Source organism: Tenrec ecaudatus, chromosome 6 (assembly GCF_050624435.1).
Source record: "Tenrec ecaudatus isolate mTenEca1 chromosome 6, mTenEca1.hap1, whole genome shotgun sequence".
Lineage (NCBI taxonomy): Eukaryota > Metazoa > Chordata > Mammalia > Afrosoricida > Tenrecidae > Tenrec > Tenrec ecaudatus.
The window spans coordinates 75,852,945-75,879,356 of NC_134535.1; the positions used below are offsets into that span (position 1 = coordinate 75,852,945).

The window sequence follows — 26,412 nt, forward strand, 5'->3', positions numbered from 1 at the left end:
CCTTCTCCCAAGATTAGAAGCAACCCTGAGGTCGTAAGAGTTCCTTGGCTGTTTATTTTTTATTGAAGTACTGAGATCCCAGAAAAATAAGCACATCTTCCAAGTAACTATTGATCTTTTTTCTACCATTCCTTTTCTTAATAGATTTTCTTAGCTAGAAGATAATGGGTATAACTCTTCAGCTTTAGGCCCTGGAGTTTTACGTGTTTTCTAACAGCTTTGGGTAATGCTAATTCGTAATTACCACCAGGGAATCTGTAGGAAACAACTTATGAGTTCTACTTGTAAGCACTGTTATTTTTCGAACATGCTCGATAAATTTGGCCCATGGGTGCTTCATTTTTTTTTAATTTGCTTTTTTTAAAAAAATCATTTTATTAGGGGCTCATACAACTCTTATCACAATCCATACATACATCAATTGTGTAAAGCACGTTTGTACATTCATTGTCCTCCTCATTCTCAAAACAGTTGTTCTCCACTTAAGCCCTTGGCATCAGCTCCTCATTTTCCTCCCTCCCTCCCCACTACCCCCTGCATCATGAACTCTTGATAATTTATAAGTTGTTATTTTGTCATATCTTGCACTATCTGACGTCACCATTCACCCATTTTTCTTTGCTCATCCCCCAGGGAGGAGGTTATATGTAGATCCTTGTAATCGGTTCCCCCTTTTCCAACCCACCCTTCCTCCACCCTCCCGGGTATTGCCACTCTAACCACTGGTCCTGAAGGGATCATCCGCCCTGGATTCCCTGTGTTTCCAGTTCCTATCTGTATTAGTGTACATCCTCTGGTCTAGCCAGATTTGTAAGGTAGAATTGGGATCATGATAGTGGGAGAGGAGGAAGCATTTAGGAACTAGAGGAAAGTTAGTTGTATCATCGTTGCTATATCACACACCCTGACTGGCTCATCTCACAGAGACCCTTCTGTAAGTAGCTGTCCAGTGGTCTACAAATGGGCTTTGGGCCTCCACTCCGCACTCCCCCCCCCCCCATTCACAATGATAAGATTTTTTGTTATGATGATGCCTGATATCTGATCCCTTCGACACCTCGTGATCGCACAGGCTAGTGTGCTTCTTCCACGTGTGCTTTGTTGCTTCTGAGCTAGATGGCCGTTTGTTTACCTTCAAGCCTTTAAGACCTCAGACACTATGTCTTTTGATAGCCGGGCACCATCAGCTTTCTTCACCACATTTGCTTATTCACCTGCTTTGTCTTCAGCGATCACATGGGGAAGGTAAGCATCATAGAATGCCAGTTTGATAGAACAAAGTATTCTTGCATTGAGGAGTACTTGAGTGGAGGCCCGATGTCCATCTGCTCCTTAATACTAACTCTATAAATATATGCACATAGGTCTATTTCCCCATCCTTATGTAAATCTGTTTACATATGTACATGCCTTTATTTAGACCTCTATAATTGCCCTTTGCCTCCTAGCTCTTTCCTCTATTTCCCTTGACTTTCTTCTTGTCCCACTATCATGCTCAGTCTTCTTTTGGGGTTCAAGTAATTCCTCTTGGTTACATTACCCTTGTTCACGCCCTACCAGGCCTCCTACACCCTCCTCACCACCAATTTGGATCATTTGTTGTTCCCTTGTCCCTGGACTTGTTAACACCACTTCCTTAACCCCCACCTCTCCCTCTCCCTTGTCCCCCAGAACTGTCGGTCCCGTTGTTTTCACTCCAGATTGCTCATCCAGCTTATTTTATTTAGACAGACCTTCGGAGATAATAATATGCACAAAAATAAGACAGAGCAAAGCCAAGCAACAAAATAAAACAAAACAACAAACCAGTGACAAAAAACAAAACAGAATAAGAAAGAAAACCTTGCAGTTAGTTCAAGGACTGTTTCTTGGCCTTTAGGAGTGTTTTCCAGTCGAGTCTGTTGGCCCCAAAGTCTATTTTTGGTATTCCCTGAGAGCTTTGTTGCTCTCTTCTCTTGCTGTTGTGTTGTACGCCCTTAGTGTTTTGCCTCCGTGTGGTGGGAATCAGATCAGGCAGAATTCCCACACTGTGTCTCCAGTGTTGTCCCCTGTAGGGATATGGGTTAGTGAGGGATGTCATGTCTCATAGTGGGGCCAGCCATGTGGTCTTCTCTGTGGATTGACTGCTCTGAGCGGGAATATGGTCCTCAAGGCTTGGTGGGCCAAGATATGCTCTACTCTCTCTTCCTCCCCCTTCGTTTGCTCCCGTGTGCTCGGATCAGATTCCGTGCTGTCCTCTGAAGTGAATTCTTTGGAGGAGGGCAGGGAGGCTTCATTATTACAGACTTATTTGACCTCTTAGTCTTGAGCTGTAGTTTTTGCCTTCTGTGCTCTGTTCCATTTTTTTTAAGCTGATTTTGTTTCATACCTTTATGCAGATTAACATGGATAAGCTGAAGGAAAGAGCTCAAAGGTTTGGTTTGAATGTCTCATCAATCTCCAGAAAGGTAAGGGCCATTGGATGGAAGCACTGCTGCGTGCTTTATTTCACACAGCCCTTTGAATCTCGCCTCTTATCGCTGACTTACCGTTGATTACGTGACAGGAGTTTTCAGAACTTTTTTTCCACAGGTGGTTTTCATACCTTCGACCCAGGTTTGCGGTTGAATTCAGTTATGTTAGAGCTTGTTAACATTATGTTACCTCCTGAAACAGTCATAATAATAGAAATTACATAATCAGCAGACAATTATGTCTTTAGGTCAGATGCCTGGGAACAAAATGAGAAGGCTATTAAATTCTTTCTGTCCCTCTAATGAGTAATCCTGTTTGGTTTATTAAGCAAGATCATTGTTGGTGTGATGGTGGTCTATTTCCCGGGGCATAAGAGTTTTGCTGGACATCTTGGAAAAAATGACCAGAAGTTTTCTATTTACCTAAACTCAACTGCCATTGAGTCGTGCCTACTCAGTATGATCCTATAAGAACAAGGAAGAAAAATCCCGAGGCATTTCTGACATTGTAACTCTTTACGGGGTAGACAGCCCCTTTTCGGAGCAGCTGGTGGTTGCTCCCAACACATAACCACTAAACCACCACAGCTCCTGGGGGCGGGACTAGGCGAGGACGATTGCAAACCAGAGAAACTGATTTTTTTTTTTAACTTATTTCCCAATGAACTACTGGACTTGTTTTATTCTTGAACGCTGTCCGAGACTCACCGCACAGTGATAATGCTTTTGTTTACGGGAAGAACTGGGCACTAGAAAGTAAATTCTTAATGTGTCTATGTATGACACATAATCTTGCACACAACTGTGGCTCCATCTTCCTTCTCTGTTGGTTGCGTTTTTTTTTGTTTTTTTTTACCACCACCACCCCCCCCGAGTTTTTATGTTTGTTAAATATATATAACATCAAGTCCATGTGTCCAGCATGACAGTAAAACCAGAGGTACTCGGTAGGAGTACATTCTGGCTTACGTGAAATAAGAAACATATAAGTTTAGAGGTAGGTGGAGAAATGATTTTTAATCCACAGGCAACAACTTAGTTGGGAAGGCTGATTATAAACCACATCATTTGTTTTTTGCTGGATGCCAGAGGAAAGGGTGGGTGCCTCGGACATATGGGGCCCTGGTTCTCACCGATTTTCCTCTTGTGTATTAGGGCTGAGTGTCTGAGAATTCCAGTGATAATGACCTTATTTTCTAGAAAATCATGTACATCTGTGTATTTCTTCAGAATTTATGAAGGTAAACGTCCGGTACTCAGTGCAAATGGACACATTTTTTAGAGGAATTTGTCTATCACTTCATACTGTTGACTTGAGTTTTGTTTTTGTAACATTTCATTACAAGAATATCCGCCCTTTTTCTTTCCCTAGAATTTTCCTCTATGGGGGACCTGTCTTCATTTTTAGTTCTTAAAAGACTTAGACACATTTATTAACTTAGTGGTCTTGAGCAAATACTAAGGTTTTTTCCATAACTTCTGTAAAACTGGAAGTAAACCAAATGCACCCTGGCTTGAAGAGCAAGTAATTATATATTTGAAGCTGGCTTTTTTTACATTAATTAACTCCTGTGTTAGTTGGTCATTGAATTTCCATTTTAAGTCTCTGAAGGGTTTGTTATCAGGTAGTGATGATTGGCAGAAAGACCTCTTGGCTTTAGGCTCCATTTTGTAATAACATTCATCATTTACTAATGTATGTAGTGTATTTTTTTAACAAGTTATTGGGGCTTATACAATTCTTATCACAGTTCGTACATATACATACATCAATTGTATAAAGCACATCTGTACAGTCTTTGCCCTAATCATTTTTTTCTCTTCTTTTCTTTTTTTACATTTTATTAGGGACTCATACAACTCTTACCACAATCCATACATATACATACATCAATTGTATAAAGCACATCCATACATTCCCTGCCCCAATCATTCTCAAGGCATTTGCTCTCCACTTAAGCCCCTTGCATCAGGTCCTCTTTTTTTTTTTTCCCCTCCCTCCCCGTAGTGTATTTTTTACATATAAGGGAACGTCAAAATGGGCAGATGGAATTAAAAGATAATGGAATTTCCCATTGAATTTTTAGAAGTCCCTTCATATGTTCTAAGGTAATGCTTTTCATGTTATAGACATTGCAAGACTGGCTGTTAAATGTTTCAGTTCATTGTATACTGATACTTTTAATAAAATACAACAAAAATATCCCAGCAGTGTTAAATTGCTTTGAAAGTTCCAAAAAGCTCTGTTCCAGGCTTAGTGAAGACTTGTAATAGTTTGGGGTCAAGCACTAAGACGCAGACCACATTTCGAATAGCACTTTGCTATAGCATGCGAGAGCTTCGAACGTTGATGGCACTTCCATTATCTTTTCATTCCATTTTCTCCACAAACTTTTTGAGTTCCTGTCGTATATATATCAGTAGTTCTCAACCTTCCTAATGCCGCGACCCTTTAATACAGTTGCTCATGTTGTGGTGACCCCCCCCCAACCATAAAATTATTTTCATTGCTACTTCATAACTGTAATTTTGCTACTGTTATGAATTGGGCAACCCCTGTGAAAGGGTTATTCCACCCCCAAAGGGGTCGCGACCCACAGGTTGTGAACCGCTGGTATATATGGTGGCTTACATTGACTCCTTTGCTTGAAAGTGTGGAACTTTTGAGATTTCTTCTTTGACCATGTGTAGTTCTTCCAATTATCTTAAACCTAATTTTAGAACTATCCTGATTTTAATAGTTTGCTCTAATTTTCCCCATAAGCCATTAAAATATCCTAACAGTGTTGTTCATTGAAACTTATAAAGTTAATCTATTAGAAAAAGTCTGTTGTTTACTTCAATAGTCATTAGCCATGTATAGTTCTTGGTAAGTTGAAATGTGACTATGAAACTGAATTATTAATTTTTTTCATTTAAATAACTATTTGTGGTTATTGCCTGATTTGGATGACTCAAGTCTAGTGTATAGTTCTTATATGGCACTTATATGGACGTGCTGTAGAAATCTTGCATCAAAGCACACATTTGAACTATTTTTAATAGCCCCAAATTGGTTGGGGCTTGTAGAAAATATAACCTGTTGCACAGTGAACCTAAAAGAAAATAAGTTGGAGGAAGGGATATAAGAGATAAAAGGAAGTACTCTATTTTCAGATCATTTGGGGATTGTAGCCGTGTTGTTTGCAACTGGCTACATTTCCTGGTAAGAGTTGCCTAGTTTACAGTCTCAGCTCAGCTTGTTCAGTCTCTGCGCACCTCTCTCTTTTATCATCAAAGCTGAGTTACCAAACAAATACCTACTATTTATTTAGTTGACTGAGGTCATTGACATGATTAAGTCTGTATTTATTGACTAACCAGGTCAACACACTTCTGCAGAGCTTATCCTGAGGTTTGGCGTTCTGCTATCACCTCCTCCTATATAATTAGGTCACCTGTCTTTAAACTTTGGATTTCTCTAGCCGTGGCTGTCTTTCAGCGTGTCATGCACTAAGAGTAGAAGGTAGTAGGTATGAAGATAACACTTCTCTATTCAGCATCCCAAGTAGGCGGGCGTCATCTATGCATAGGCTGGGTTTTCTTGAGCGCAATTTAAGTCCCTGATAACGTGCTGGTTTCAGGAGACTAATATAAGTAGTATGTGAAGTAAGTGAGCCATGGGTATGGGTCAGGTTTTTTTAATAATGATGACTAAAATTTTTAAAATTATTTTATTGGGGGCTCTTACAGCTCTTATCACAATCCATACATCCATCCATGTGTCAAGCACATTCGTACATATGTTGCCATCATTTTCAAAACATTTTCTTTCTACTTGAGCCCTTGGTATCAGCTGCTCAGTATTTCCCCTCCCTCCCTCATGAGGCCTTCATAATTTATAAATTAATATTTTTCTCATGCCTTACACTGACCACTGTCTCTCTTCATCCACTTTTCAGTTGTCCGTCCACTTGGAAGGGGGTTAAATGTTGATCATTGTGATCAGTTGATGGGTCAATATTTTTTAATAGCTTGAGCCCATTACAAATTTGAAACAGCAAAATTATTTTAATTGTGGTAAACATATAAATGTATAAGTGACATATAATATGCCACTTTTACAATGTTAACGGGTAGGCCAGTGACATTAATTATATTCATTGTGTTTAACCATCACCGTTAACCATTCTTGAATATTTTCATCATCTGGGCTGACTTGTTGACTCTCCTATATTTTAATTTCAGCTCCATTAGTATACTATACATGTTGAATAGTCTACAGAAAAAAATCTGAGTTACTGCTTTGCTGCTGTTCCCCCCACCCCCACCCTCAACCCCAAGAAAAGTCTATCCGTTCATGTGTCCAGCTCAGTTCTCAGTAAATACAATACTGTTGGTTTAGGATAATGGGAAGTGACAGGGCAAAGAATAGCACTGGCATTTATAGACATTTTTTTACACAAGAGGCTGTAAATTGCCCCCCTCCCATTCTTTGGACTATTGAAGGATAGAATGTCATGCCTTTTCTTGTGTAAGCCTTATGGTGACTGGGCTGAGAAACCTCCCACCCCCTCAAACAAAACAAAACCCAGATAAATAACCTCTGCCTGGTTGGTTCTGATTGATCACCAGCTAGGTTTTCTTCAGTCTTGTGCTTCACTGGTTGTTTTTCTCTGTTACTTAGTTTACCAGGCTTCCCAAGAGTAATAATGATGGGTCAGTCCTATTGGTGAAGGATAAGATGCGACCTGGCACATAGGAAACTTCTGTGCCCAGGATGTTGAAGTGAATGAATAAAGGAAATAAAGATGGGAATCCAGTTCAGCCAATACCATGATGGTTCACTGGACATTAGTGTCACTAAAAATTAAGTCTGAGCTTACCATTGTAATGTTAATTGACATAGCTTATTTGAGTAGGGTTTTTCCCCCCAAGCATCGGCATACTTGGCAAGTTAAAACTTAATAGACTAAGTAGTTATGGAAATCTAACAATGTGAGTATTAAAAAAACAAACCAACCCAAGTGCTAAGCAGCAAAGGAGTCTGGTGAATACTGGTCTTCAGAAATATGAAGGGCATGAGTTACTGCTTCTTGGCTGGTGATTAGAATTAGAAAGCATACACATCTTGTAGCCTTTCTCAGGATGTCTTCCTTATTTCGCTGTAGTGAGTTTTATTAATTTGGGGTTTCCATATAATTTTCCTAATGAGTCATTTCACTCTAATTTGCCTGTAGTTTTTGATGTTTTCTTCCTTGATGTTTGTACTGTATGTTATACCACATCCGACTATAAAAAGAAAACAAACTAAATGTTCTCCACTGACAATCTTCTGATTGAGGCTAATAACTAGATGATTACTTTCATTGATTTATTTTACTTTTCAACATGAATCAAAACTTAGTTTTTTTACTTGCAACAAATGTGTGTTTATTAATTTTAACATTTAAAAATCATTTTATTGGGGGCTCGTACAACTCTTATCACAATCCATATACACACATCCATTGTGTAAAGCACATTCGTACATTTGTTGCCCTCATCATTGTCAAAACATTTGCTTTCTACTTGAGCCCTTGGTATCAGCTCCTCATTTTCCCCTCCCTCCCTGCTCCCCCTCCGTCCCGAACCCTTTATAAATTATTATTATTTTGTCATGTCTTACACTGTCCGACGTCTCCCTTCACACACTTTTCTGCTGTCTGTCCCCCAGGGAGCGGGTTATATATAGATCCTTGTGGTCGGTTCCCCATTTCTCCCTCACCTTCCCTCCACTCACCTGGTATCACTACTCTCACACTGGTCCTGAGGGGCTCATCTGTTGTGGATTCCCGGTTTCCATTTCCTATCTGTACCAGTGTGCATCCTCTGATCTAGCTGGATTTGTAAGGTAGAATTGGGATTGTGATAGTGGGGGGGGGGAGCATTAAAGAACTAGAGGAAAGTTGTCTGTTTTATCGTTGCTACACTGCATCCTGACTGGCTCATCTCCTCCCCTCAACCCTTCTGTAAGGGGGTGTCCAGTTGCCTACAGATGGGCTTTGGGTCCCTACCCACACTCCCTCTCTCTCTCATTCACAATGATAGGATTTTTTGTTCTTTGATGCTGAATACCTGATCCCATTGACACCTCATGATCACACAGGCTGGTGTACTTCTTCCATGTGGGCTTTGTTGCTTCTCAGCTAGATGGCCACTTGTTTATCTTTAAGACTTTAAGATCCCAGACATTATATCTTTTGGTAGCCAGGCACCATCAGCTTTCTTCACATTTACTTCTGCACCCGTTTTATCTTCAGCGATTGTGTCGGGAAGGTGAGCATCATGGAATGCCAGTTTAATAGAACAAAGTGTTCTTGCATTGAGGGAGCACTTGAGTGGAGGCCCAATGACCTTCTGCTACCTTAACACTAAACTTATAAATGTATGCCCATAGATCTAGTTCCCCACCATTGTATATATAAATGTACTTATATATGTACATGCCTGTATTTAGACCTCTATAAATGCCCTTTGCCTCCTAGTTCTTTCCTCTATTTCCTGCTACTTTCCTCTTGTCCCACTCTCATGCTCAGCCTTCATTTGGGTTTCAGTAATTCCTCTTGGTTACATTGCCCTTGATCAAGTCTTACCAGGCCTCTTACAGCCTCCTCACCACCAATTTGGATCACTTGTTCCCTTGTCCCTGGGTTGGTTAACACCCACTTCCTTTCCCCCCACATCCCCCTTTCCCATGTTTCCCACCCTCCAGAACCGAAAGAAAGCCTGTAAATAGTTCAAGATCTGTTTGTTGACCTCTAGAAGTGTTGTCCGGTCGAGTCTGATGGGTGCCCTGGCCACAAGGTCTATTTTTGGTATTCCCTGGGGACTTCCTTGCTCTGTTCCCCTTGCTGTTCTGTTGCACGCCCTTAGTGTTTTGCCTCAGTGTGGTGGGGTCAGATTGGGTGCAATTCCCACACTGTGTCTCCAGTGTTGTCTCCCATAGAGCTATGAGTCAGTGAGGGATGTCGTGTCTCATAGTGGGGCTGGTCCTGTGGTCCTTCTCTGTGCATTGGCTGCTTTGAGCAGGGATATCGTCTTCAGGGCTTGGTGGGCCAGAATGTGCTCCACTCTCTTCCTCCCCCTTCATTTGCTACTGTGAGCTCTAATCAGACATGTCTGTCTCCCTGAGCTGTAGCTTCAGTGCTGTCCTCTGAAGTAAATTTTTCGGGGGGAGGGGTAATTTTAACATTTGTATTGACAGGATTTACCATTCAGTCCAATGGTCTGAACATATTAAAAAGGTGTGCAATCATAAGTACAATCATTTGTCCTTTTAGAGCATTTTCTCCCTCCTTGTACTCATTATGTTAACTCCCTATGTTCCCCCAGACCTATCTCCCTTTCCCTAATCCTAATAAACTGTTAGTCTAGTGACTGTCTCTATATAGATTTACCTATCCTGGATACCATATAGAGAAAAACATACAAAAACACACAGCCAAATAAAACAGAAAAGCAGTTGGAAAGATAACAGAAAATACAAAAATTAGAACAAATTTAAAATGTGTTAAAATAGAGTACAAATGATAAGGTGTTGAATTTTAACCTAACGACATCTGCTTTAGTCTACTTTCCAATGCACTCTTACTGATGGCCAGGTCAGTGGTCAGGACAAATGATGAGGCTTCCTCTTGTAAAGAGCTAGTCTGAGAAACCCACAGGGGCAGTTCTGCTCAATCCTATAGGGTCACTATGAGTCTGAATGTACTCGATGGCAGTGAGTTGGGTCAGAGGGGATTCACTGGAGACTTAATCTGTGTGGGAATCCTGCAAATGGATTTTGGGCTTTCACTGTCTCTATAGATTCTGCAAACTGGGGGCTCAGAATTTAAGCTCCAATACCTTACCTTCCTGCAGACTTATATTTTATTATTTACCATCCTTGGATCACACAGGTTGATGTGCTGTGTGTGGACTTAACTGTCACCTCACACTGTGTAGATGACTTCCTTTTTAAGGCAAGCCTTTATGACCCCATATGTCTTTCTTTGTGACAGCCAGGTACCATTTGCTTCCTTCACACTTTGCTATAGTGCACATCTCTTCATGGTCTCTTCATCAGGCAGGTTATTTTGACTCTTTTGAGCTTCCCATGTGGTTATTTATTTCTGCTTGCTTGGTCAGAAGTGGACTGCTTCTGAAGTTGAGAGAGCTAGTGAGCATGGTTTGATTTTTTTTTTTTTGAGAGGGCAGGGACTAAATGGTTGGTTCCAAACAGAGTAGGGTATTCTATTTGATTTTATTTCATTTACCTCCTTCCATCTGAAATAAAAGAAGAAATATTTATTGCTGGTTTGTTCATCTCCTTCAGACAGGGTTTTAGTGTAGAGGGTAGCCTTTGGATATCAAGAAAGAAGAAATTCATAACTTTTTTCCATCTTTTTTTTGTTAGTCATTTTATTGGGGTTCATGCACCTCTTACCACAATCCATACATACATCAGCTGTGTAAAGCACATTTGTACGTTCATTGCCCCAAATTCATAACTCTTAATGTAGAAATCGGTCACCCATCTTCTCCGAGGGATTTGTTGGGAATTTAGGAATGAGTTCTTTTAAAGGGAAGAATTGTTAGGGCAGTGCTTCGGACATTGCCGACACGGAACTGTAAAACCTGAGAGGAGTTTGGCAAAATATTTTATATAAAGAGCGATGGTAGAAGAATTAGCTTTCAAGGTAAGTTGGAAAAGGAGCCTCGGAAGTTTTTCTTCCATCCAAACATACTCTGGCAGCAGTGTATAGCATAAGTGCAACCTAACTGCTCCACAGGATCAAGAGAAATGTCATTAGTAAGACTGTAGAGAGAATAAACGCAATCTTCTTTGTTATATCTCAAAGGCTTTTGTGAGAAAACCTCACTCCTTATTTTAGATGGTCCTTATTTTGTTCCCCAAAATGCTACCACTTGAAAAAAAATGTATCCTTAGATTTAAGAAGGAAGCAGAGAGAGTAAAAAGGGATTGATAGATGGTAGTGATAACAGTTGACATTGCATATTAGAGAGGATGAATTTCAGGGAGAACTAAGACCCAACCCTAATATAGTCCAGCATTTCTTGGAGAATTTTGCATTTTAGGGCCCAATGAAAACCTAACCACCCCTTAACATCCCCCAACCCCTTCTGACTCATACTGTAAGACTTTGAAGAGGGGGGAAGATGTAATGGGGAATCATTATTCTTTTTTTCTTTTCTGTCTTTTTAAGATAAAAACACCCAGTGCACTCCCTCCACTGCCTACTGAAAAACCTGAGGGAGTGGTGAAGGAGCTGTTTAAAGGGACAACAATAGGGGAAACTCTGACCTCAGTTTACCCTCATCTGGTTCTTCATTTGTCCCTGCTGAGGAACAGAACTTGTCTTTTGTCTGTAGCACAAATACATCTTCACCTCTCTCCCTTCTCACTGCCCCTCCACCTGTTCTCTCACTCTCTTCTATTATGGTTCCAATCAATGATGTCATTATGTGTGCCATTCAACTGCTGTTGAAGCACTTGGCTGTAGGAATTTGGAAGAGCAAAGAGGCAGAATGGAATTTTTTCTCTTCTGGCGAGGCCTCTTGAAAATGTATTCTAATTTTATCCAAGAGAAATAGTCAGGTTTTTCTTTGCCTAACTTATCTTTCTAGTCCTTTATGAAGACTAGACTCATATGACTCACTCATAGACTTTTTTTTTGCCTAGTGGTGTATGAGAAGACATTGAACAATAAATGTTAAGAATATAGATTGGTTATTTTGAGGTGAAAGGTTATTAAATTTGCGGAAGTAAGATAAAGGTTTTGATATTATACCAACACACATGGTTATTGTTTTGCCCTGTTTAAACTGTATTTGGGAAGTTTCTGATAGAGGGTTAGACTTCTCTAAGGATCATGATTGAGACTACTAGGCTCTTGTACGTTTTCATTTTATTTTCCTCTTTATGATTTCATTTGAATCTAAACCAGAAGTAAGGAAATTTTTAGAAAAAAAAGGGGGCGGGGACCTCTCAGTCTTCCCTGCTTAACACCCTGCTCCCCCACCCCCCACCCCAGCGTCTTTGCATTCCTTCTAACATGTCAGAACCCATGACTGTGATAAAAACAAGTTTTCTTTCTCTGGTCTCTCTACAGACTTTGCCCTAAAAGGAAACACAATCTAGAAAAGGTGGAGAATGCTGTATTTTAAGTCTGTTTTACTTTTAAATACCTTGGGTTATTTTTTCTAGCCAAATAGGTAGCATTATTTTCTGAATGACGGTTTTTAAAAAGCACCACTCTTAGTAATTTTCAGAAACCTTTCTCTCCCATTATCTGTTTGCTGGTTCTCCATGTCCGATGTGGGATGACAGTAACTGGCTGTCGTTCTTAGGTATTTCTTTTCTGATTATGGTATGATGTGAGCTGACTATCTGAATCCAGGTTACTCAGCCTGCTAATGGAGAAAAAAATGACGTGTTGTTAGTTTATTGGTGGAAAATTTTCGTGCTAAGAGATTTTGCATGATATAAGAGCTGCAGCATTCTAAACATGTTTAAAATACATATTTCATGCCTGGAAATACTGAGAGTACTTCAGTAGTGCTATTCCTTGGATAAGATTGATTAAGGAAAGAGAGCATTTTATTTTTAAAAATGCATATGGGTTCAATTCAAGTTAAGATTTAGTAACTTCATAATAGCTTTATTTTTTTTACCAACTCACACAAAATACAAAGTCACTTTTCATGCCTAATATCCGAAACAGGTCAGATCCTGTAGCATTGTGGAGATGATAGTAGGGAGGAGGCATGTAATCAAATTGGAGGACAAGAAGGGGGATACTTATTGTTAATACTTGCAAACTGGTAAAGGACTTGTTTTTGTTTGTCTGTTTTCATGAAATTGGAGAGTTCTTGTTAAGGTTTAGAAAATGTTAACTCAGTTTCTCCACTCTTTCCTCATGTTTCTATATAATAAACAAATCTTAACTTTTATTTACAGAGCAAATTCTTAGAACACAATAGAAGTGTATTTTCAGGGTATACCATGCTTGGAATTCATGTCAGATGATGAATCTTTAACTCCCTAGCAGTGAAAACGTGTTAGTGAGGAGATTATATTTTAAATGCTTGGTGTGGGGTTGGAAAGCAAGGAGTTACAGAATCCTCCCCACTGTACGCATGCTTGGGTAGGAGCTGCTTGAAGAGGAAGAATAACTGGAAATGAAGGGAGCTCTAAAATAAGAGCCTTATAGGATGGACCCTTTATTACTCTATATAAAGGCGCCCTGGGGATGCTGTGGGCTGTCAACTGCAAGGTCAGCAGTTCGAAGCCACCAGTCCCTCCTTGAGGGAAAGGTAAGACAGTTCTACTCTGCCCTTTAGGGTCACTGATTTGGAGTTGACTTGATGGTAGTGAGTTTTTGGCTAAGTATAAGGGCCTTATAGGGTGAACTTCTTTATTGGTCTAGACATTGTTTCTCAAAGTAGGTGATACCACCCTCCAGGGGGTGCTGGAATGATGGGGGGGGGGGCTGCAAAAGCAGATACCTATACTTTTATCCTGAATTATGGGCTATAGTACAAGAGTTTTTAATGTCTGGCAGGATGAGGTGGGCTGAGTATTTTGTCTGAAAAGGGGCAGTAGACTAAATTAGTCTTGGAGCCTATGCTCTTAGATGAATAAGCAAAGTTCATGAGCTGAAAGAGAAATTCTCTGTTCCTTCCCTTTTCTTGCAGACTTTCTGCTTGTTGGTGTGCCTTTCTCCCTCTTCTTCTTTTCCAGTTCTGTAGAAAAAGGGTCTCCCATGTTTGCATCTACTGCCTCCCCCCTTCCTCACACACCTCAAGTGTGCTCTAATCCTACTTGGCATGTTCTTCTTGTACTGAGCTACTCTTGGTCGTAGGTTCTCTCCGCCTCTGTAAATTCAGGAAGGCGTCCTCCTTCCAGCCAGCTGGGGTCCTGTCCTTTGACGTCACTATGGCTGAGATACTGTCTGGAGGGAGCAGAAACTGTTTGGGAAGGTCCCTAGTATTTGGGACTACTGGACTGGCTGAGAATCCCCCCCCCCCTAAATTTTGGTCTGCATTTTGTCAAAGCTGTTTGCATTTGTTCCCAAATAGGCTGCACATTAAGAATCACCAGGGGAGGCTTTAAGTGCAGCTCTTACTTTGAGATTAAGATTTCTTTGGTTGGGATGAGACCAGGAATCTGTATTTTTACATTTTTATTAACCTAGTTAGGGAGAAATCTGTTTTCAGTGTGTTTATTCTACGTTTATGAATGATCAGGTAATTGTCCTCCTTTCTCTGTAAATTTTGGGTAAAGCAGCATTGCCCTTAAACTCTCCTCAAAAGATTTAGCTTCCCTCTGCTGACTTCTTGACATTTCTGCCAAGCTTTGCATCGCTTATCCTTAAAAGTGGCAGCTTCCTGGCTTTTAAGGGAGGGAGGTGGGGACTTTTAATAGAAACTTGGTTTCCGGGGGTCTCAAGTGTGAAGCCTTCATTTCCTCCACCTGCCTCGCTTTGTCCTACAATCAGCTAGAGCAAGACCGAGACGACCTCCTCTGGGGTTGAGCAGGAGTGGGGGGTGGGGGAAAGAGCCTGATTTGGACAAGAGAGAGAAAGAGTTGAAACCTAGTAAGTTTGCGTCTGAGCTGAGCCAAGCAGAAGAGTTCTCCCTTTGGACTTCAAGTTTGAAAGTTCAGCGGAGATAGTATTTGTAGGTTTGTTGTGGTTATAACGGTAAAGCTCTAGCACCTTAGGCGCCCTACAAAGTTGACTCTGTTCTCACAGTTGAAGGTGGTGGCTGACAGTCGATAAGATTGTTAGAGGAAGTATTTTATGTGTATGCTTTGACAGTGTGGGACTATTATTCCCTCCTTATTTACTGAGGTGGCATACTCTCTGCTGGTCCCGTCCTTCTCTACTCTGCTTAGGCCCTGTGCAATGGTTTTTAGAACCACCCTGTGTTTGTGATCTGGCTGACATAAAAGCTTTGGAATAAACATGTTTAGATGAATTTCAGAAACTGGGACAGGGAAGTGACAGCTGTGTGTTTAAGCAATGAAGTGTTTCTGAGAGGAAAACCATCAGTTGCTGTCATTCACCCTAAGAGTATGAAATTGGAAGCCCACTTACCCGGCAGTGTTTCATAACCTTTACCTCTGGGAAGTCAAGGCCATGTCATCATTAATCTACCATCGCCTGAAAGCCTCAGGCCCTGCTTTTCATCCTGCCGTCAGTCACATGGCAGGGAGACTCAGGAAAGTAACCATAAGACTCCTTTCTTTTCCTTTTTACCTCACTCTTACCCTTATGTGTCCTTGGAAAGTCGGATAGGCCTAAGCTAGGATAGATAAGCCATGTGTTAGTGTGGCGTTTCATTTACAAGAGGAACAGGTTTTTAAAATGTGGCCATCGTAGTTTACTTCAACAGTCTCTCCCACTACTTGAGAGAAAACCGAAGAGGAAAAACATGAAGGGGCTTCAAAAAATTCATGGAAAGATGTCGTCCCTTTTAATTCTTTTCTCTTTTTTGTCCACGGACTTTTTGAAGCTCCCTTATGTAGTTATAATGGCTGAGCCTCCCTAATACGCTCCTTGTCAAGTTATCTCTGCATTCTTTAGACTGGGATCTTCGTTTCTCACACATAGTGTAAGCAGGAATGTTGGGTGAGTGCCTTTGTTGCACTCACTGCCCAGGAACAAAACCCTAGGTTGGTTAAGTCTTTAGGTCTCGGAATAGTCCGGACAGGTGCGTTTTTAGAAATGGCTGAGTCCCACTTCCCTGCGTGTGCCTTGGCTGCACTCGGAGCACTGCTTTGTTTCCCCTGGTTTCTCCTAACGATCCAGAGTGGCACTGGCAAGAAGAGCGCAGAAGGCGAATGCTTCAACACATAGCCAGCCTACAGAGTGCTAATTCATTCCCATTGGGCTCTTTGACAGAGCAAAGAGCCATAGCACACAGGGCCGCGAACCTTGGGTAGTATTCTGTATTGTATTCAGGATAAAATTAGTGAGTTTTGTAAAAAAGTTCCTTTGATTGGGTCTTGAAGACACCGCGTTGGGTTTGAGGAGCTAAAGGCAGAAGTCCGTTCTGAGTGGAAACATTACCTTCAGTACTCTGGCTTTCAAGAAAACAAAACCACCCATGGTGTCTAGCTGCCAATGAACGCAGCTGATGTCCTGTTTACAGCTCAGTTGCTGGCTACAGTGCATATACCATGGAAACCATTGCCAAGATCCCTTCATTTAAAATTTCTCGTCATAACTTGGTGTTTTCTTCCCCTCTCTATTACTCCCATTATAGTTAGAGAGGACTGCGTTCTTCAGGAGCCAGCAACAGCCCTATAACTAACTTGCACTTTGTATTGCATTCTAAGCTGTCTGTGGACCACATGCTTCTAGTGGTTTGTGTTTTTTTTCTCCTTTTTCATAGAAATATTTTCAAAACCACTTGCCTGAGACAGGCCACACGTTTGGCTCCGAACTTGACAGCAGTCAGTAGAAAGAATACACCGTTGTACTATTCACAGTGATTCATCATAAAAAACCAAGTTGCTCGGGAAAAGCATATTTTGTGTCCCTCTGACCAGAAAGAAAAATTTCCCATGGGTCTTCAGTGCAGTGTAATATAATGTGAACAGTCACATATCTTTACAGTAACTCGGTGGTAAATTTGAAAGCCCAGGAGGTTAAGGATCGCTTTCTTACATATTTCTGTGTTTCCTATGCACTGAAAAGTACTGACCTGAAGTAGATACTCAGTCAATATTTGAATGACTGAATTAATTAAGTTTGTAGTTTCAGTATTTAAAATATTGATATGAATGTGTACCTGTGAAAACAATTCTTCAAGGGCTTTTAGAATGGATCTAACGAGGATTAGGTGTGTAGCGATACAAGTTGGGGTCTTTCCCAGTCCCCTGAGGTAGTTCCTTATGTCGACACTAGTTTTAACAGTCGTTATTAAGGAAGACCAAGAAGAACCTATGCATTTGAATTACTGTGCTGGCAAAGAATATTGAAGGTACTGTGGGCACCAGAAGACCGAGCAGGTCTGCCTTGGAAGGAACACAGCCAGATGCTCCTGAGAAGCAAGGAGGGCGCCACTGTGCCGTGTTCCTGGGACAAGACCTCATTCTTGGTAGAGGGGACGATCAGCAGGAAAGAGGGAGGAAGGAAAGACCCTCAATAAAATGGATTGAGAGAGGGTCCACAAGAATGGGCTTCAGCACAACAGTCGTGAGATGGTGCAGGACCAGGCAGTGTTTCTTGGGTTGTGCATAGGGTTGCTTGGAGTCAGAACCGACTTGAAGATATCGAAGGATCTTTGAGGGGGAATGGAGAAGACTGCTTTTTCCCACTGAGTGCTTACTGGTCATACCCTACACTTGGCTGCTGAGCACAGTCATCTGTTCAAACTGCTTGCCTGGAAATAGTTTCTTTGTGGGGGGCCTTTGCTGCTTATGTAGAAGAATAAATGGCATTTATGCCAGTCAGTAAATTTTTTAAAAGATTTCCAAATAAGAAAAAAATACAGAGAGAAGTTAATTTTGAGAAGTTTGTTTTCTGAAGGGCTTATTTTGGAGCCATCGTAGTCCCTTTTTGGAATAAGTGATGATGATCCCTGAGGGTTATTGAGCTTTATTACGTGTGGACAACGTCCTCTGCTGCTTCTATGATCATCCCGCACCGCACAGTCCTCTTCCTCATTGGTGGCAGTGCGGTTCTTGCGTGGGCTAAGGTGATGTGTGCTGAAATTGTGGGTATCCGTCACCTTGGCTTACTGCATAAACCTTGAAAAGTGAGAGGAGGGGAAAGTGAAGCGTATGGACCAGCCAGTGAGCGTCCAGTGTCTGCGTTTTGTTGGTGAAGTCGGGTCCCTCCTCAGATATTGAATGCATGTACGTTTTGAGGGGTTTGCATGTGATAGGAAATAAGAGTGCTTCAGATAAAGCACTTGCCTTCCCACACTGGAGCTGACATGTAAAGAAAGAGATTTGTTAGTGGTTGAGGGCTTGCAGGAGTGGCCCTGGGGGGGGGGCGGTTGCTGGAGAAGGGAATGGTTTACAAATGCATATGACACTAAGCTGGAGAGGTCAGTGCTGCCTGCAGATGCACAACCCCATTTGTGCACTTGAGCATGGCCCCGGGGAGCAGTGGGCCTGATGAATGCAGAGAGAGATGCGTTTTGATCGAGGTAATTTCCCTCAGATGGGTCTCTCCATCCCATGAATCAAAACCTGTCAGCAAGGAGCCAAAGATGGAGTGAAGTTTATTGTACATTTGTTTCCATGCGACACGGTCGCGCTAGAAGGGTCAAGTGAGAGAGATCATTAGAACCGTGTTGATTTACTGAGCCTGTTGTGCACTTTCCCTGCAGAGGGGAACCGAGGGCGCTGCTCGGGGAGGGAAGGGCAGGCATGCACAAAACAAATAAAACCCTCACTGGGCTCTGCGGGGGAGGGGTGGGCTGGCGGTTTGTTAGGGTGGGGAGCTGTATTGTTTTTCCTCCCTAGAGCCCCTAGTGAGTTGGAGCAGATGCTCTGCCTAGATCTCTCTCTTGGAGAGACACCAAAGATCTGATTAAAAAGGGAAGCTCATGGGGCAAGGCTAGAGAAGTACATTCCACCCCGACTCTTCCTTGCTCACCTTTAAGCACACAAGAAAATACAAGAAGTTGTTTTAGACTCCGATTTCTCCATTTTATGGAGAAGCAAAAAAAACATCAAATGGAAAGTGGCCCCACCCCTTCCAAAAGGATGGCTGCTTTGAGATGGATCTTTGAAAGGAGGCGTGGCCTCTAGGATTCCTGAGAAAGTAGCATCTCTCCCCCTTTGTGACTTGAATTTACCTAAATACTAGCACATGACCTAGTTCTGCTTCTCCCCATGGAGAGATGTAAGACACTCTCGCCTAACACCCCCAGATTGTCTGCCTATTGGCCCCAAAATGGAGGCATTTCATCTAGATTATTCTAAGGATTCTCATTTTGAGATCTCCGTTTCTATCCTTTATACATTTTTATCTTTGTGGTGGTTGAAAAAGTCAGGAAAATGCTCATTACCCCAGTGACTTTGGGAAAGAAAACTTCGGTGAAATGCTCTATTGTATTTTGTTTGAAATCCTACTTAAACTTATTACAGTTCAAATGGCTGATTAAGCAGAGTTAGGAAGAGATTCAGGCGAGAAAAGACTTAGTATAAGATTAATAGGTCTTCATAAGCAAATGCGGTGAAGAAAGCTGATGGTGCCCGGCTATCAAAAGAGATAGTGACTGGGGTCTTAAAGGCTTGAAGATAAACAAGCGGCCATCTATTTCAGATGCAACAAAGTCCACATGGAAGAACACACCAGCCTGTGTGGTCACGAGGTCCCGAAAGGACCGAAAGGATCAGTTATCAGACATCAAAGAACAAAAAATCATATCATTGGCTGCACACCTCCATGATAGGATCGCTGAAGACAAATGGGTGCATAAGCAAATGTGGTGAAGAAAGCTGATGGTGCCCGGCTATCAAAAGAGATAGTGTCTGGGGTCTTAAAGGCTTGAAGGTGAACAAGCGGCCATCTAGCTCAGAAGCAAAAAAGCCCACATGGAAGAAGCACACCAGCCAGTGCGATCACGAGGTGCCAAAGGGACCAAGTATAAGGCATCATGCAAAAAAATTTATATGTGTATATATGTGTATGTGTGTGATATATATATATATACCATATTGAATGAAGGGGGAAGTGCAGAGTAGAAACCCAAGGCCCAAGTGTCGGCCACTGGAGGTCCCCTCATAGAGGGGTTTAGGAGAGGAGATGGGCCAGTCAGGATGCGAGGTAGTACCAATGAAGAACACAGCTTTCCCCCAGATCCTGGATGCTTCCTCCCCCCAACTACCACGATCCGAATTCTACCTTGCAGGACTGGATAGGGCAGAGATTGTACACTGGTACATATGGGGGCTGGAGGCACAGGGAATCCAGGGTGGATGATACCTTCAGGACCAAGGGTGTGAGGGGCGATGCTGGGAGAGCAGAGGGTGAGTGGGTTGGAAAGGGGGAACTGATTACAAGGATCCACATGTGACCACCTCCCTGGGAAATGGACGGCAGAGAAGGGGGGAAGGGTGACTCCGGATAGGGCAAGATATGACAAAATAACAATGTATAAATTACCAAGGGCACATGAAGGAGGGGAGAGCGGGGAGGGAGGGGAAACAAAAGAGGACCTGATGCAGAGGGCTTAAGTGGAGAGCAAATGCCTTGAGAATGATTGGGGCAGGGAATGTATGGATGTGCTTTATACAATTGATGTATGTATATGTATGGATTGTGATAAGAGTTGTATGAGCCCCTAATAAAATGTTTTAAAAAAATTTTTTTAAACCACAAACCTGAAAAAAAAAAGATTAATAGGTCTTTTCTCTAGCTCCCTCTACATAATTATAAAAGAAAGGCATATGATAGGCTAGAAAGGGGACCATATTCTTATAGTGACAAGTTATCTGAATGGTGTGCAAGTGGTTGAAGGAGTGCACAATTCTTTTTGGCTAAGTGTCCTAGTGATCCTTCCTCCCTTTCCCAAAGAAAGGTATCTGTGGTACACTTGAGGTGGTCAATTTAAGAAAATTGAATCTAGAATAAAATGGCCTGAATTCTCACCCTGCTTTGTAAGTTAGTATTTGTGCAACATTGACAAATTATTTACTGTCTTCTCTCTAAGGCTCTGTTTTCTGTCTGTGAAATGAATTTACTTATATAGTATCTGTTTCATAGGATTGTTAAAAGAAGCAAGTAAGAGCTTATAATAGTTGGCTTAAGTAAAGTCATTTTGTGTTAAGCAAACATTCTGCACCAGACCCTAGGTGCAACCACAGGCCTTACAACATTCTCAGAAAAACCAAAATAGCCCCTTATCCTTAGAACTGGCAACAGACCACCCTGCTAATAAACTTTTAATTCTTCCAATCTCTCGTCTCAGTTGTTCTTGTCCGGCCTATGTACAACACAGCTTACATGTAAAGAACTTAGTACCATATTATTTACATGTTACTTCGTACTTACATGCTACTTACATGGGAGTGGCTCTAATGTCATCTTTGTAACTAATTTATGACTATTAAGACAAGAATACCTTTTTAAATTCTTGGAACCAACTTATTGTTGCCCAATCGTGTAGATTTCATTTATTGTGTACCCACTGGATTTGCTGGAGGTTAAAATTAAACTGGCAGAAAAACTGCAGGCACTCTGTTGTAGTGACTATGCTTTGATTAAATGATTGTTCATGTGTCATACTTTCACTCTCTCTCTCATTTTTTAAAACTATAAGAGAATAGCAAACTCCGTCCAACCCATAGTAAGCAGAAATCCCCTCTCCATTTAGGAGGCTGAGTTTTCCATATCTGAACTGCCAAAATTTCTTGAACTTGGACATTTGTGTTATGAGTGGCCTTTTGTTTCTCGACTCTACTTGTCTTGTGAGTATTGAGACCCTACTTCAGGTTTTAGGAGCCCCGTGGCCTAATGGTTACCAGGTTTGGCTATTGACCCCCTGTCCGCAGTTCTAAAGCGCCCGCTGCTCTTCAGGAGAAAAAGGAGGCTTTCTGCACTCATCAAGAGCTGCAGTCTCCTAATTCCACAGGAGCAGCTCTTCTCAGTCCTGTGGGTGCTGTGAGTCGCCACAGACTCTGTGGCCGTGAGTCTGAGGCCACGCTGCCTGCTCAGCTCTTTGTTTCTGTTGGAGCGAGAGTTCTTGACACAAGGCTGGTCAGCGTGCTACCATTGTACCCCGTGTGCTTTGTGAACGGGGCTAGTTTGTTTCAACCCTTGTGTTCTTCCTTGATAGTCTGAAGATGATGAGAAACTGAAAAAGAGGAAGGAGCGGTTTGGGATTGTCACAAGTTCCGCTGGGACGGGCGCCACAGAGGATACGGAGGTAAGTGCACCCGCGTGTTTCGGCAGAGCCCGTGACACGAGGGGGAGTAAGTGGAGTGGAGAAACTTGATGCTTTCCCAACCGACTACTTGTTAAGTACCCAGGCGACTTGATATTTTTCCTTTTGCATATTAATGTTTTCTGTGTGCAATGGCCACAATGGGGACCACTGATACATTTACGTCCGTATGAAAGCCTGTTACCCTAGTAACAGTCAAGGGGGCTTTGGTTTGAAAAGTGGCCCTCCCCACTCAGTACCACAGTAAATTCTGATACGGTGGAACGCTTTCCTGAACCTCAGTTTCGTCATCTGTGATATAAAGGTAACAAACATGTCTACCTCCAAGTTGCAATACAAAAATTAAATTAAGTGATTTTATGAAAAAAAAAAGATGAATTTATGTAGCATGGTCATCACAGTCCCTCACAATATTGTAAGTATTCACTAAATAACAGTGTTTATTATTTTTGTCTATCTGTCACTCATATTTCCTTTAGTCATTTAATGAAGGCCAGTCCTAACCCAGGGATAAGAATAATTTTATTTCTGAAATTATGGCCAATAGACTCCAATGAGATTTCTCATTCTTATGACTTTTTAAAACAAATTTCTCAAAATGGAAGAATAGCTTTTTATAAGACTTGTGTTCATTCATAATCCCAACTTTGCACATTCTCTGAGACTTTGAGCATTGACAAAACAGATAATGCTGGTTTGCTGACTTGAGAATATCTAATGAAGCCAAGCGCTACCTGGGCTGTACATATAGAGCAATAGAGATAATATTGAAATAATAAAGTGTTTAAAATTAGAGAATGATGTTCTCTTCTTGCTTTTATTTAATCTTAAGTGGCTACCTCCAGTCAGTGCCCAGTCAGTTCACTCTTTCAGTGAGGAATGGGGGAGGGGGCTTTTATTCTTTATACAAATCCAGGGGAGCGCATTACAAGTATCTAATGTGCTCTGGTGGCACAGCGGTTAAGTGCTCAGCTAATAACCTACAAATGACTGGTTTGGATCGACTGGCCACTGGTGGGAAAGATGTGGCACTCCCTAAAGATCACATAGAGGCTTCAAAGACTGGTGGGCAGTTCTTCCCTGTCCTGTAGGATCACTATGAGTTGTAATCAACTCAGCAACAACCGTTGTCTTTGGGTGTGTTATTTTAAGTATTTTCATAACTTACACAGGAAAGTAAGTAAAAAAAGTACTGGTTCTAGGGTTTCAATTCACATATCACAGGTTTATCCTAAGAAGAACATGTTTAAACATGTTCTGATGGCTGTAGACAAGATCTCCCAGTAATATACTTGTCTTCGTTGCTTTGGGGCACCTTAAAAAGAAAGGGATACTCTTGTTCCTAATTCTTGAGAAGTAAAAAAAATTTGAAGTTAGGGTTAATATAAAAAAATTTTTTAATATAAAAATTTTGACAAAATTCAGCTGGATATCTTCTCAGATCATTGAGAAAGCTTTACAAGTTTATGAGAATGTTGCTCCAGAGAAAGCTAACCGTTTTTAGATGGATCCTGGGTTTTAAGGAAGACTGGGAAGACCTTGAAGATGAATTCAAGGCAGAGGTCGGGTCTGAAGGTCATGGCGATTCTTTCTTGGTTTTACAAAGAGATAATCTTGACACATTTTTCGCAAAGTACACAGAATGACCACAGAAGCTTACTGTGGCGAAGTGTTCAGGAAGTTGGAACCTGCCAGAAAAGTCGCACTGAAGCCTGCTTGTCCCTCAACAGCCCCCGCATGTTGTGAGAGTAGCAAGGACCGGCTCCTGCAGCCTTCTTTCCCGCCCCACACACAACCTCTAAAAGGAACACAGCTGGAATCACTTGAGGATTCCAAAACTACCTTTCGTAGGAGGACAGTTCTTCAGGGAAGGGAAGGGTCAGGGCAGTGCTGCCTCGTGGGGTGTGCTGGAGTGGTCCCGAGGGACAGCACAAGCAGACAGCCACACTTCACCCTGCAGTATAGAAATGGGCAGTTGCCAGGGAGCACGTGCTGAGTGTTTTGGAGGGGTAGGAGGGTGATAAGCCAAATCTATTTGGGAACCTAGGACTTAGAGAGATGAAAACACTGCCTTCGGAAATGTATAGACCGAGATGAAGGGCATGTTGAGAAACAATAGCTTCACATTTTGATATTTTTCTTTAACAAAACAATCCTTTTTGACTTACCCTTGTACTGATAGGAGTAAACGTGGTTTGTGGTAAGATGGTTTCCTTAAAAGTACCCACCTTCTTGCTAGGTAAGGAGTCCTGGTGGCACAGTGGGTTAAGCATTGGGATGCTGGTAAAGACGGGGTCAGCTATTTTATAACCATTAGCAGCTCCACGGGGGGAAGGCAAGACTTTCTGCTCCTATAAAGATTTACGACCAAAACCCATGGTACTCAGCTACAAGTAGAGATTGCTATGATTATGAATAGGTTTGCAATGAGTATGAATCGACTAGTTGGCAGTGAGATTTATTTTGGAGTTTTTTGCCAAGGTAACGGTTATTAAACCAGGCATGTTTCCTAAACAGGTAAATTTGACCCCTCCAGAAGAAGAGAAATGAGGATTCTGTGAGGTGGCAAGGAACAGTGGCTTTTATTCTAAAGGAGCTGCTGTGTGTTAGGGAGGGACTTCTGTAGCCAGTAGCCATTATAGGAACCAAATCACTTTTGTTTGATTCCTGGTCTATTATGTTAATAGACCAGGTGGGGTGGGCTGGGCTGGGCTTGGCTTGTGTGCACTCAGCTTTCTTTTTAATCTAAATTAAACCTCTTGTGTGAATGGGATGAAGAAAATGTCCCCTCTTTTCTGGGGGCAATGGCTGGAGTGAGGGTGAAGGGTGCAGTACTGTTTTGTGAGTCACTCCTAGAACAAAAAGATCTTTCTCTTCTCCCCACCACTTCCCCTGATTTTGTGCCTTCTCACCAGAGCTCTTTCCCTTGAGAGATCCTTGACAGGGACTCACCCACACCCCTACCCCCTATTTATTCTGCTGGCATTGAAGATTTATATGCCTCTCTGTGAGTTTGAAGGCCTAAGGAATGGCTGCTGCCTGGGCCTGACTTCCCAGAAGGGCATGCTCCCCACCTTCTCCATGAATAGAGCGGGTTAACCCTTTGTCCTCTGAAATCTCCCATCTCCCCACTGACCTGTTAGAGTGCATTGTTTCCAGGGCTGGCTAGCTAGCTTGTAAGGACAGTAGCTTTCTCTCCTTGGGGAATCTTTCCATTTTTTTCTACCACTGCCTCCCATAGTTATTTTCCCTTTCACCTCCCTTTTTAACTGAACCGCCAAGGTCTAACTGAACAACTAGAGAGATTCAAGAATGGACTCTTCAGCTGCCACGATTAAGCTTGAACCTTCGCTCTTGGACCTTGTGACAGTCCATGTGAATGTGGATTAAGGCAGCCAGGCACCCAGGCACTGTTGTCTTGCAATCTAATAGATTTTTGGTGTTCTTCTTCTTCCTTCTAGGCAAAGAAGAGGAAAAGAGCAGAGCGCTTTGGGATGGCCTGATGCAAAGCTCTTGATGCTCTGTTCTCCAGCGGTTTCCATTGCGCGGATTCTTCATGGTCATGTATATACTTAAACCGACAGTCGTGTGCCTAGGTTCTGCCTCTCAACGAGGGAGCCATGTACCCCGGGTACATCCAAGAACTCCAGCAGCAGTTTTGCTGTTCCAACTTTAAGGTGTTGTGTTTTCTTGGTTTTGTTTTTTATTTTGACTGTTAATAATAAATAAATAAAGACTCTAAGAAACGGAGTGTGTGTTTTATTAGGTGCTTCTTTGAGTTGTTGGAGCCAGATTAAACCTTCTAAGGGGAGTTTCAAGGGGAAATATTACAAGAAAGACTAAGAAAAGGAGGGAGGGAATCTACCCACATAGTCCCCTCTCATATACTCATAGAGATCCTTTATCTACCATGAAGAAGCCAATTTACCTTCTGAAGCTTTGCTTCAGCTTGTTGGAAGAGTGGCCTGACATGTAAAATGATGTGATACTGTCTGGTTGCAGCTGACAGTCTGTGAACCCTACTGAC

The 26,412-nt window shown here is 41.9% G+C and overlaps 1 protein-coding gene across 1 annotated transcript in view; it reads left to right on the forward strand.

Annotated features, from left to right (window-relative positions):
• Nucleotides 1-26,135, forward strand: part of SARNP (SAP domain containing ribonucleoprotein) — a 43,707-nt gene extending 17,572 nt beyond the window's left edge. The window contains exons 9-11 of the mRNA XM_075551529.1: nt 2,379-2,447; nt 22,278-22,367; nt 25,847-26,135. Coding sequence (XP_075407644.1) covers nt 2,379-2,447; nt 22,278-22,367; nt 25,847-25,888 — 201 coding nt within the window. The 3' untranslated portion in view covers nt 25,889-26,135. The remainder of the gene's footprint in view (nt 1-2,378; nt 2,448-22,277; nt 22,368-25,846) is intronic.
• Nucleotides 26,136-26,412: the final 277 nt, after the last annotated feature.